Source organism: Sinohyriopsis cumingii, chromosome 4 (assembly GCF_028554795.1).
Source record: "Sinohyriopsis cumingii isolate HCF-2022 chromosome 4, ASM2855479v2, whole genome shotgun sequence".
NCBI classification, from domain to species: domain Eukaryota; kingdom Metazoa; phylum Mollusca; class Bivalvia; order Unionida; family Unionidae; genus Sinohyriopsis; species Sinohyriopsis cumingii.
The window spans coordinates 76,987,904-77,000,473 of NC_142964.1; the positions used below are offsets into that span (position 1 = coordinate 76,987,904).

General features: G+C 37.9%; 1 protein-coding gene across 1 annotated transcript in view; it reads right to left on the reverse strand.

Moving 5' to 3' along the window:
• LOC149801490 (uncharacterized) overlaps positions 1 to 12,570 on the reverse strand; it is a 50,635-nt gene that overhangs the window by 16,670 nt on the left and 21,395 nt on the right. The window contains exon 5 of the mRNA XM_089955656.1: positions 5,273 to 5,418. Within this exon, the coding sequence (XP_089811782.1) occupies positions 5,273 to 5,418 (146 nt within the window). The remainder of the gene's footprint in view (positions 1 to 5,272; positions 5,419 to 12,570) is intronic.

A 12,570-nucleotide genomic window follows, 5' to 3' on the forward strand; every position in this document is an offset into this window, starting at 1 on the left:
TCGGAGGGTTATAAACAAGACTGACATGGGTCAGAAATTTCGTAACCAGATGGAAGGTGTTGAGAAGACATCTGTTTCCAATTCCCTAGAAAGCATAGATGGATGAAATATGAGATAAGGCTGTTCATTTCCTGTAGAAAAACAGTATTTGCCATGTGTTATGAAACATGTCGTCCAAATATGCCAATGTCACAGTCAACAACAAGGTCCTGAACAAGAAAATAATGCAGTTTACTATTTCTGTAAATGCCATTGCCTGAGATTTAGTCTAAAAGGGTGAGCATGAAATTGATAAATTGTTGCTTTGTATTAAGAACAAAGGAACTTATCTGAAGATGGTGGATAGATTGGAACATAAAGTATGTGTCAAACATATAGAGGATGATTTCCAAACTCATCCCTTTTGATGGAAAGGTGTTCTGATCATGACACTTACATCCAGAATTTGGGTGCTAATAAGGATTTGTTTAGCTGGATGATTTCTATCACCACCATGAATTTGGCATTAGATCTGGAACCAGAAAAGACCCAGAATAAAATGATAGTGACATTGGCAACCTTGGGTTGTGTACTTTTTCCGTAATTTGGAGTAACAACATGACTTACCCAATTAAATATCCTCCTTGATGGAATCTGCTGGAATGTTTATCATAAAAGGGGAGCATGAATGTGGAAAAAGTAAATCTGCATCCCCTCTGAAACCACTTGGATCATCCATTCTTCTCTCCTTTGTGGCAACGACTCTTGTGGATGAAAAGGGGCAGGAGTGGGTAAAGTGAGTTGGTGGGGTGGGGCACCTGCTGAGCTACATACTCTCCCTCATCTTCTATGTTATCCCCAAACAATACCAGTGAGCCAAATGCCAATAACCACAAAGTTAACGACTAACGTGGTAAAAATTTGTCGTGCTATATCGGATCAAGATTCAATGAAGCTGTGTGGGCAACTGCCATGGAGTGGTGAGCTGCCCTAATTATCACTTTGGCCAAGCAAGATGTTGATGCATTGCTTGGTAGTTTCCAACCTTTTCAGCTGGGTGAAATAACACTAAAGATGCCAGGTCTAGCATTACCACCACATTCCACACCAGTTTTGAAGTTGCCTCCAGTATTTTGCTGATGCCATTATAGATCAGCATGTGTGATATGTGTACTGTTGCAATATTCTTATCTGCACCTGGAAGTCTGTGTCTGTGCTGCATGTGTCGAAGTTTGAGCATTACAAGCACATGTTATATGATACTAGTAACAAGCACTCTGAAAAGAAGGCTTTTGAATCCCCCCAGTCATAAATTTTGCCCAAACGAATGACAGTGAGATCGCAAATTTTCACCAACAGTGGAGGATAAAATGCATGACCTTCTTCCTGAACCTCAACATCTACCAAAGCTTTGACTTTAAAGTTGTGACTTGTAGACAGAGGAGGTGGACAAGGATCTACAGAGTTACTAAAATCTGTTCTTTCTATGGGGGATCAGCATGAATCATCTGTCCTTTCCCTGGTGGGATCAGCATAATCATCAGAGCAGGATTTTTTTTCTGCAATCACTGGAGGGTGTCTGTGTGTCTGTCCTTCCATATCTATATATAACAGTGAGGTAGCTGAAGCATCATCTTTAAAAGTACATTGTTATTTCCCTCTCAGGTAAGCAAGTGTCAAGCCTGCTGTATGTAGTGGAGGCTCGGCAACCAAAGTTCCACAATTCCCCGACAAAAGCCACTGCACTAACATCTTTTATTTCGTCTCCTCATTTTTTACTCCATGAAGATACTGGTCTGGTGTCATTCAGATTCATCCAAAAATACTATATTATCCATATCAGACCAGATGTAGTGGCAGTTGACTACCCTTTTCTTGTATCTTTGGCAAAGGGATGCCAACAAGGCATCCCTCACTATTCCTGGGCTTTCCTTATCAGTTGGGAGCTGGGTGACTTACCTGCCTACTTTTAATTTACACCTTGCGACTTAAAAAAATCCCCCCAAAACCTGTATCCCCATTAGGTGAAGTACCCCCAACCCACCCACCCCCACTTTGGCAACTCACCCTCCAACTTTATATCTAATGGAAGGCCCTGTATTCTGACGAGGACTGATGATTTCAAGAGGACACTCAACATGTCTCACATGAAAATTATATTATGCTTCACTTTGTTCTTCATCTCTCTTGCCATGACCTTCTTTCTGAGGATGGAAGAACACATCTGACCCAACCAAGACATGCAAATGATAACATGGTATTATAGATGTACATTCTGTACAGGTGAGGCAAGACTCATAACCATCCTTGCTCACCTTGTATCTCTAACACTTTTTATATTTTGTTGCAACTACTTCTGAAAATGAAAGAACAACAACAGAAGAATTGGGAATTAAAAACATGAAATATAGAAATTCAGCATAGACACCTGTAATATCAAATTCAACTCAGCTTGCAATTAAAAATTACAACATGCCCATATGTGACACTATCATGAATGACTTGCCAGGTTGGAAAAAATTAAGTTTACAAACTTAAAAATAATAAGGCAATATATACAAGTACTAAAAACGTTACCAATCCTTTGTGGACAGCTGATCACATAAAAATGTCACACAATTATGGATAAATGGTTCCAAATTCTATATATTCTTAAAGATTCAAACAGGCAATATGGGACAATGTTACTTGTATTGTGTGAAAGCTTAAACAGAGGCACCAAGCATGGTGAAAGGGGAGATAATGTGAGTTTCTTCCCTTGGTCCATAAGGTACATAAACGTAAGTTTTAAGAGGCAGTGAAACATATTCCTTACAATAATGCAAACAGGGAACATGTTTGAAGGTGACATGTGTATCTGTAGCCAAACGAAAAGTAAAGTTTGATAGTAAAGGTACAACAAATAAATTTATACAGAGTGAAAACTGAGAACTTGTACCTTGATACCTATCATACATTTTCAAAAGTTACCTATTTTTGTGATTACCATCTTTTGCAAAAACAGTTGTACAAAAATTTTGCTGAATCAAGCGATGAAAAAGTTAATATCTTCCTAATGTGTGTTTGCTTATAATACTATTGTGCCTAAAGTCTTAATAAAGTGTCTGTTATAACCAATTGTTTTAAACACACTAAATTTTGACCATTCTACATTCACTTCTCCATATTTTTTTATCAATTCACCCTTTCCTAGAAGGAGTGTGCAGTCACTTTGCTCAAATATCTCAGTCTGGTGTGGGCCAAGCATTAAGGCTTGATGATGTTTGTATCTCAAACCTTGTCTTTCCAAGCAGTCACTTAAAAATGTCAGAAACTCGACCAGACTGTGGCAACTGTTAGAAGAAAGGGTGGTCTTTCTTGGTTTAAAATGTCAGTGGCCACTGATGGAGCAGGAGAAAGACAGAATTGTGCAGGCAGTTGCCAGAAGATTAGTTCTGAGTAGAGAAGAATAAGCTTATGAATGTACTTCTTCGATGTCAGAGGTGTGGGATAACAGATTGAATGGGGAAGTAGGAAGTCAGGGACAATAAAATGAGGCTGAGAGTCTGTTCATGCTGGGTAATGGTATTCTCGGAGAATTTGATTTGAACACTGTTGAAATTACTGGAAAGGGAATATTGATATAATTAGTACTATGGATGGGTCATGATGGAAACGGGGATAGGTAAAGGAATTGTCTGGTACTTGTCAGTATGGACTTTGGGAGACTGAAATGCCATGATTCAATCACCAAATCCAGTGTCAGTTGTGCTGTGCTTATGTGAACAAGCCTGGTCTGGAAGCATCATGTCTGGGTGTTGTATGACATTTCCATGTTGGGTCCAAGACTGGTTATGTCCAGAGGACAGATTATATCCAGAACCAGTGACACTGGATGTAAATCAAGACAATGCCAGGAATGGAGTGATGGGATAAGATGCCAGCTGACACTGAGCACAGGTCAAAAATTTGAAGATATATTTGCCCCTTGAAAGAGAACACAAACTATACATGAGTGGAACTAGTAACAATGAATTACAGGAATTGGCACCAGCCCCTATATTCAATAATCAATTTTGTCCGACTTCCGTCTCAATAAGCAGATAATGATTTACCACTTTTATCACTAAAATAAACTAAAAGATGTTAGTGTGTCTCTTCACTTCCATGAGCGGGATCTTCAAGAAAGCGAATGGACTCCTAATGTGTTATGACTGCATAATATATTTAAAGAAAAATCCATACATAAATGTCCTACTCATCTGTCAAGGAAAGAAGACAATTCTATTATCCCAAAAATGTACCTTGCTGTAACATATGTAACTTTTCGAGGGGATTTTAATTATGCATTTGTACACATGGAACAGATACATGTTTTGGAACTTTAAATCAATTAGCTGATGAAATTACTGTTAGGAAGAATGTATCAATGTGAAACAGGGCAAGACTACAGTACAGTACAATAACGCAGAACTAGTTACTGAAAAGAAGATCAAATATTATTTATTCTCCATTACGTTCAAAATTTCATTGAGCATGAATGTGTCATAAATATTTTGGGAACTGCAGCAACTCAGTTGGTAAAATGCTGTGCATGAAACAAGGCTGAACTTCATCATGGTCAACCAATTTTGAGGGTAAATTCATCATACACAATAAGTGTATTGTGCACTGTTCATGATTAGCATTGGTAACTTGTGATTCTGTTCATATACTTCATTTTTTCTGAAATTATCTTTCTTTTAACCTTATCATCACTTACTTTAGTGTCATTAATATCTGAAATTTATATTCCATCAATCTGCAGATACTATTATGGATGATATAGTAAAATATTAGTCCAGCATTTCTAGATTTCAAGAACAGGTATTTTCTTAATACCAAACCATACAATATTACCAATTATTGTATGCCATGTGGCCAAGACAATAAAATCCCATATTATAAATCTCCATCAATTTATGAACGGCAAATTTTCATCTTCTCTGCGTGAAGCATAGTTGAGTGAGCAGTAAAGACAAAAACCAATTTTGAAATAATTTATGAACAAAACTCAAAATAATGTCACAGAAACTGCTTGTGACTGTAACAAACATGCTTTCTCTGAATGGTCTGCACGTGGCACACTTTGGCTGGTGGATCTCAATATTTTATCCAAAAGTTTATTTTGCTCTTAAACATTTTCATCTTCTTCAGATGCAGCAAACAGACCATCCTGGTCACCATCTACCAATTACAGCACTATCACCAGTTTTATACAAAATATCCAGTAACTGGTTCAATGGGGCTATATAGTTTGACTTTAATGCCATACCTCATGCTCAATCTGGAATTTCTTTAGGGCCACTGGCTCATCCTCCGGACATGAGAGATGACTGAAGTATGGGTGAGCAAGGGCTTCCTCTGATGTGATCCGTCGGGATGGCTCAAATATCAGCAGCTTCTCCAAAAGGTCCAAAGCTTAAGTAAGTTTGAAAAAGAAAAAAGTATGTCTTGTTTTTAAAGTACACATATACAAGTGCTATAACTGATTAACCCAGAACAAGCCAAGAGGGACACCTGCCCATGTGCTGTAACTGTTGAACCCAGAACAAGCCACGAGGGACACCTGCCCATGTGCTGTAACTGTTGAACCCAGGACAAGCCAAGAGGGACACTGGCCCATGTGCTGTAACTGTTGAACCCAGAAAAAGCCAAGAGGGACACCTGCCTGTGTGCTGTAAATGTTGAACCCATGAGAAGACAAGAGGGATACTTGCTCATGATATGCTATAAAAGTGAAGTATCTAAAGCTGCAACATTTACCAAACTTTATAAATGCATACTGTAGCAATGCCACTTAAACAAAATGTTTTGAAGTTCAACCATTTCCCCGACACACATTTGACTTAAAATGACTTTATTTGCTTGCCACTGATAATGTACATGCTGTAATATTCTTATCTACACTTGGAAAGTCTGTGCTGCATGTGACCAAGTGTATGCGTTATGTTATATGATACTAGTAACAAATCCTCTGAAATAAAGGCTTATCAACTTGAGTTTCATTTACTGTACATATATACCTCAGTTTCACTTACTGTACATGTTTACCTCAGTTTCATTCACTGTACATGTTTACCTCAGTTTCATTCACTGTACATGTTTACCTCAGTTTCATTCACTGTACATGTTTACCTCAGTTTCATTCACTGTACATGTTTACCTCAGTTTCATTCACTGTACATGTTTACCTGTTTCATTCACTGTACATGTTAACCTCAGTTTCATTCACTGTACATGTTTACCTCAGTTTCATTCACTGTACATGTTTACCTGTTGCATTCACTGTACATGTTAACCTCAGTTTCATTCACTGTACATGTTTACCTCAGTTTCATTCACTGTACATGTTTACCTGTTTCATTCACTGTAGATGTTAACCTCAGTTTCATTTACTGTACATGTATACCTCTTATTAGGACGAGATTCAGTTTTCAAACATGTTTTTGTTAAATATATCTTACAAATTAGATAAAACGTCCATAGGATCATTGTGATATTGTTTGGTACTGCTACATATATGTACATGATGAAAAATACAAAATGTAACTATATGTACTGCCTGGACATGCACATGGGATACTTTTGTACCATATACAATGGCTATAAGAAACTGCAGTTGTTTACAGACCATAAGCAAATTATAAACAGATTTTGTTTATATACATATTTTTCAAGGCAAAACAGTCCATGTCTGAAAGATCGTTGGTCAGCAAGATCATCAGCAAATAACCCTGATGTGGTATAACCAATTTTCATCAACTTCAGCTTTTCCCTAGTCAGGCCACTTTCAATGTCAAAATTATCCAAACCTTCAGGAAAGAATTAACAGAAAGATCTTAAAAATAGTTGTCTTTAGCACAGATGAGGAAATATATAATTTAATTGTAAAGGGTAGTTCCTCATCACAATTATATGCATGTTTGTTTAAATGGTTACCAATTCTGAAGGGGCCCCGAGTGGCAGAATGGTCTAAAGCGCTCACTGTTACAGATCACTGCCATCTCACCTCTGTCTGCATGGGTTCAAGTCTCAGGCTCGGCCAATGTGGGTATGTGAGAAAGCTTGCCGGTAGCTTCTCATGGGTCAGTGGTTCTTTCCGGGGTTTTCCTGGGTTCTTTCTCCACCATTTATACTAGCCGCCATGTATTGCCTATCTTGTGCTGAAAAATGGCATTAAACCCTATAACAAAAACAACAACCAATTTTGAAAACATTTACAGGCAGGAAATTAAACTAAGCTGTTTACAGGACAAGTCAGTTTGAGCATCAGCCAAGTATCATTTATCCCTAATTTTCATTTCCAGTGCAAATATTATCACTGATGCACCAGTGGAATGAATAAAATTAAATAAATACTAATAAAAAGTTATTTAGAATACAAGATAAATGAACAATGACAAATCTTTGAAATGAAATAAACAAGAAATTGTTCGAATCACCAGTGTTCTTCCTAATCCATTCTAGTGGGGCACTGCACTATGCCCTCCTATGTTCATGACCTACCTGATCTCCCCGAGTACTGCCTTATCTTAAATCTACCGAGCTTGAATAAAACAGGTACAAGCAAATTTTTTAGCAAATTGTGTTTCTCTGAGAATACTTACCCAATCACATTAACGTTAGGGATACAAGCCTTCTACCTCGCAAACCCAGCCATACTAAAAGACGAAAATCATATTTTCCTGTCTACCACAGATAGACAAAGGGCAATAACTCAAGCCCATTACCTCCCCTTGCCTTCACCAGGTGCCACTAGTTTTTAAGCTGAGCAATATACTAACGAGGATGCTTGCATGGTGGGGTAGTTGGATGGTTTTTAAGTAATGTGACTGGGTAAGTATGCTTGGAGAAACACAATTACTTAAAAATTTGCTTTCTCCTTCAAGCACACTCCCCAATCACATGAACATTGGGAGAATCAGTAATAGGATAAGGGAATGCTAAGTATCCAACCTCTACCTTGGGTATCCTTCTAGCGAATGATAGGTGGATTCTCCATGCTAATGATAACACATTCTCCTAATTACATAAGCAACACAGCCTAGGCTCACTTGATCTGTGACCCCTACATATAGTTACAAAGACAATTATTGAAATCTTATGTACAAAATATTTCACTTGGCAATCCAGCAAAGCTGATAGGCTGTGTTGATTGTTTAAACTGGGTCTGGTGGTCATCTGGGCTATCAGACAGAAACATTATGTTCAAACGTGAGGCCTGCAGAGATCACTCTAATTTCATAAGCAGTAATTTTTGTGAGGTGACTCTGATCTTGTGAGAATTCCAAGTATATTGAACGTAATATACATTGCAGCCATGAAGCAAGGGCTTTAGGGGTAATATTATATTACCCAGCTTTCACCAGAAGAAAGAGGTGCTTGTGCATGCCATGACATGTCTGTGTGTTTTAAGTAGTGCTTGAGTGCAAGAACAGGATCTTGCATGGCCACTGCTCTCAACCCATCTATGGAAGAGAAGGAGCGAATGATGACTCTTTGATTGTAGACAGATGGCAACCTATCTGTTTTTGGCTAAAAAGCCTGGTTGTGTCAAGAGAACCACCAAGCCATCTAATCTGAACTGAGGATAGTTCAGGTTGACAGAAAAGACATGTAACTCGCTCACCCTACATGCTGAAACTACAGCTATCAGGAAACATGTTTTGTATGAAATAAGTTTCAGCGAATTATGGGTTAAAGGCTCAAATTTATTTGAATTGTGCCATGTCAGTACCCATGACAGATTCCATTTTGGAAATGGAGTTAAAGGTTTTGGTCAATTGAAATGAAAATTGGCTAAACAATCCAATAGACCTTTATCATGCCTGATATCACATCTACCATGACAGTGGAATGTGTCTGATATCATGAAGTGGTAGCTTTTGATAATAATTGGGACCAACTGTTGCTCTTCAAAGAGCCAGAGAAAAAATCTGGACAGTTGTGGGATTCAGGCACTCAGAGGGATGATGTTATTGATATGGCTCCAGTAACTGTCATTGTCCACTTTCCCTCATACGACTTTAGAGTGGAGGGCCTTCTTTCAAGATTTTCTGCATAATCAAAGGCTTAAATTGCTCGTCTCACAAGGCTGTCTGCATAAGAGTCAAACTTTAAGAAGAAGATGGTCTGAGCAGGGATGGAACACCCATGACTGTGGTTGCTTGAGAAGATTTGGGTTGGCCAGAATCTTCCTGGTCAGATCTATCACTAGATTGAGAAGATCAGTGACCCAGGCCTTGTCTCATCAGAGATGGGCTATCCATATCATCTTGCATTAATGACCCTGTAACTTCTGGATTATTTTTGGTACCATATTCTAAGTCTGCAACTGGGGTTGATTATCCAAGTACACAGACTTGAATATAGAATGATTGAAGGAGAAACAATTCCATGCGAATGACTTGACTTTTCCAGGATAGAGTGCCAGCCAAGACATTAAGTCTGCCATGAATGTGTCTGATTTGTACGTTGATGTGGAGGTTGTTGCACCAATGCAGAAGCTACCAAATCAGGTAAGGTGATTTGGTGCCCCCCTTTTTGAGGAGAAAGGTCTACCACGAGAGTCAATTCATCCAGAAGTGAAAGGCATTGATGACAACCTTCATTTCTACAAGGATGATGCAAAAAGGCCACTCCCCTGGCTCCCACATACAATGAAGGTAGTGAAGTACGGCAAGAGGTGGACACACCAACCATACATACTGGTGTTGGTACATAGTTATTTCCACTTGGAGCTTCTCCAGCGTGATCCCCATGGTCAGCCAACCTACTCTGCACCACTGATGCAGGAATGATCATAAGCATTAGTGTGATCATGACTGCCTGATTGAGGGGACATTCTAAAGGGGAGCCATCATGCTAGCAACATCATTTGTAAGGGGCCCATAAAAAGAGGGCCAAGCAGGATCAAATCCACCACCACACTGAACAATCCAAAGAGTTGCAAGAACTCTCACACCGAAATCCAAGTCCTGTTGTAACAGACTCAGTGAGTTTGACAATCCCAATTACACGAACATGAAGAAGCCATGTCAGATTCAGGTTGGAGACAAACTCTATAACCAGATGGACAAAAAGCTGAAGAGATGGAAAGAGGACTTTTCCCAGTTCACTAGAAAGCATTGATGAATTAAAGGAGAGAGAAGACTGTTTATGCCTTGAAACAGAATAGAAATTACCATATGTTTCTGGAAGATGCTATCCAGGTAGGCTGTCATCGTTGTAGATGAAGTCAATCGCATCAGGCATGGGAAGTCAATCACAATAGGCATGGTTCCCATGCTTTTCTAAATATAAATTTCCAGGTGTTTTCCAGGATGAAAATAATTTTTTCAAGGTTAACATATGACCATTACTGAATGGCATTAAAGAACATTTTGGATTATAAAACATGAATTTTCCAAATCTGACGATGTTTCTCTTTCAAGACTCCAAAACATATGTCAGAAAAGATGATCATGTATAAAACCACAATATGAGTCACACAAAAAAAATCTGACTATATTCCTATAAACTGGCATTTAAAGCCACTTCTATGTACAAAATACAAATTCTAGCTTTACTTTGCTGACCTGCATTATGTTGCTATGTGGAAACAACATAATGAGCACAAATTATTTTGTTTCCTTTCAAACCTTTAATTCAGAAGAATTCAAGAGCAATATATGTGCATGTTATACAAAGTAAACATTTTCTATCACAGTATATAAAAAAAAACAAAAATGCAAAGTTTTAGAATCTTATCTTGTAACGAAAAAAAGTTTATTTATGTGCCAATAAAATCTCCAATAAGATTGTTCAACCAATCTATACACCTAAAGATGATCTGATTAAAAAATTCCATCCTTTAAAGACATTTACAAAAGGGTTTATTTAAATTCTGACAAATGATGGTCAAAATTGTATATTGCTATATAAACAAGGATTAAATTTTCTGTAAAATCAACTTGTCTTCTTGTAGTTCAATAAACCAGTCCCCAAACCTGTATTGATACATGGGCCATTATCGTTTCTTAATATATATATATAAATATATATATATAAAAAAGGATGACAATTTCCCATTTCTCGTGCATTGCATTTAAGATCTGAAACAAATGCTTCAAGCTACATATCACTGTGTAATACTTTTGCACCAAATGTTAGCTCAGAGATTCAAAATTTTTCTAATCTGGGTTTCCTCCAAATATTCCAACCTTACTTTTCACATTTGGACATTTAGGATGGAGTGTGGGTTCAGAGCATTTACATATCAAAAATTTGGAATCTGCCACCACCGTAAGATAGCTTACCAGCGGGCCTAGCAAATTTAAACTATGTTATATCGATAGGAAAATTATTTATTTTCTCAAAAATGGCAAGCATTTTAATCACTATGTCTTTAATCCGCTGACAGACTAGACGAAACTCAGCATAGATGAAACCTGACCAGGTACCCGCCATTTGCGTTAATAGCCACATGACTTCACAAATCTCAAAGAACATTCTTAAGTCCAATAGTCACATGATATAAAAAACAAACTCGTTTTTAATGTTGTTGTGCAAAATTTATATTATATTAAATGAAAGTCTGATACCTTTTGTAAAAACCAGAAAGAACATATAATTCTCAACATATTGTTTTTTTGAGGGTGCTCTCCCCGATTGATCTTTTCAGACTATTTGGGGAGGCCCTCCTGCCCAACTTGTGATTGTGTGTATGCTATATTTTTTAATGCAACTATTGTTTTTATGAGTTATGTTTTCTACTATTATAATGTTTTTTTTGTTTTTTGTATATGTAACATATGTTGTTTTTTTTATAATTTAAAGATGAAATGATAACCTACTCCAGGCATTCATCATCGTGCAGTAAAAATGTTTTGCCGACTGCAACCTTGAAGCTAAATTCAGCCCATTCCATGGTTGGATCTGAGTACAACTGATTTGTATGAGCTTCATCACACTCATGGTGTCATGTCCTGATCTGGTTCTGCTTGAAGCTCCAAGTGGCACTGATGACTCAATTCTGTCCTCCTTGAAAATGTCACTAATTCTCCCATGTGAATAAGCAACAAACATTTGGAAGCCCAACACTGCCAGATGGTGGGCCTGAATGCTTGCGGTATGGAAGATGGTCAGGCTATCACTGGTACCAGCCACTCCAAGGGCCTGGCTGGACAGACAAATTTAACGCTGAAACCTATGTCATAGTAAGGGTATGCTACCAACAGTACAACTGAAAGGACTTTCACACACTGGGCAGCCAAAAAAATTTTTTGTGTGGGGGGAGCACTTCTCCAATGAGTTTGAAATTGCAAGCGACAAACTTTGGGGGTGGGGGACCAAGCATAACCCACACGACAAGCAATGGAGGTTGACTTTTTGATGTATACTGAGGACATTAACATTATCTTTCCTTGACTTATACTGTCTTTCCTTCGCTTTTGGAATCTTCTGGACTATTGTATTGAATGTTTTGCATTTCATACATGTAGTTGACATTTCTACTGAAGTGAACTAAGATAAGAAAACAAAGCATAAATGAGAAATTCAGCTGGTTACTAACTTGCTAATACTGTAGCC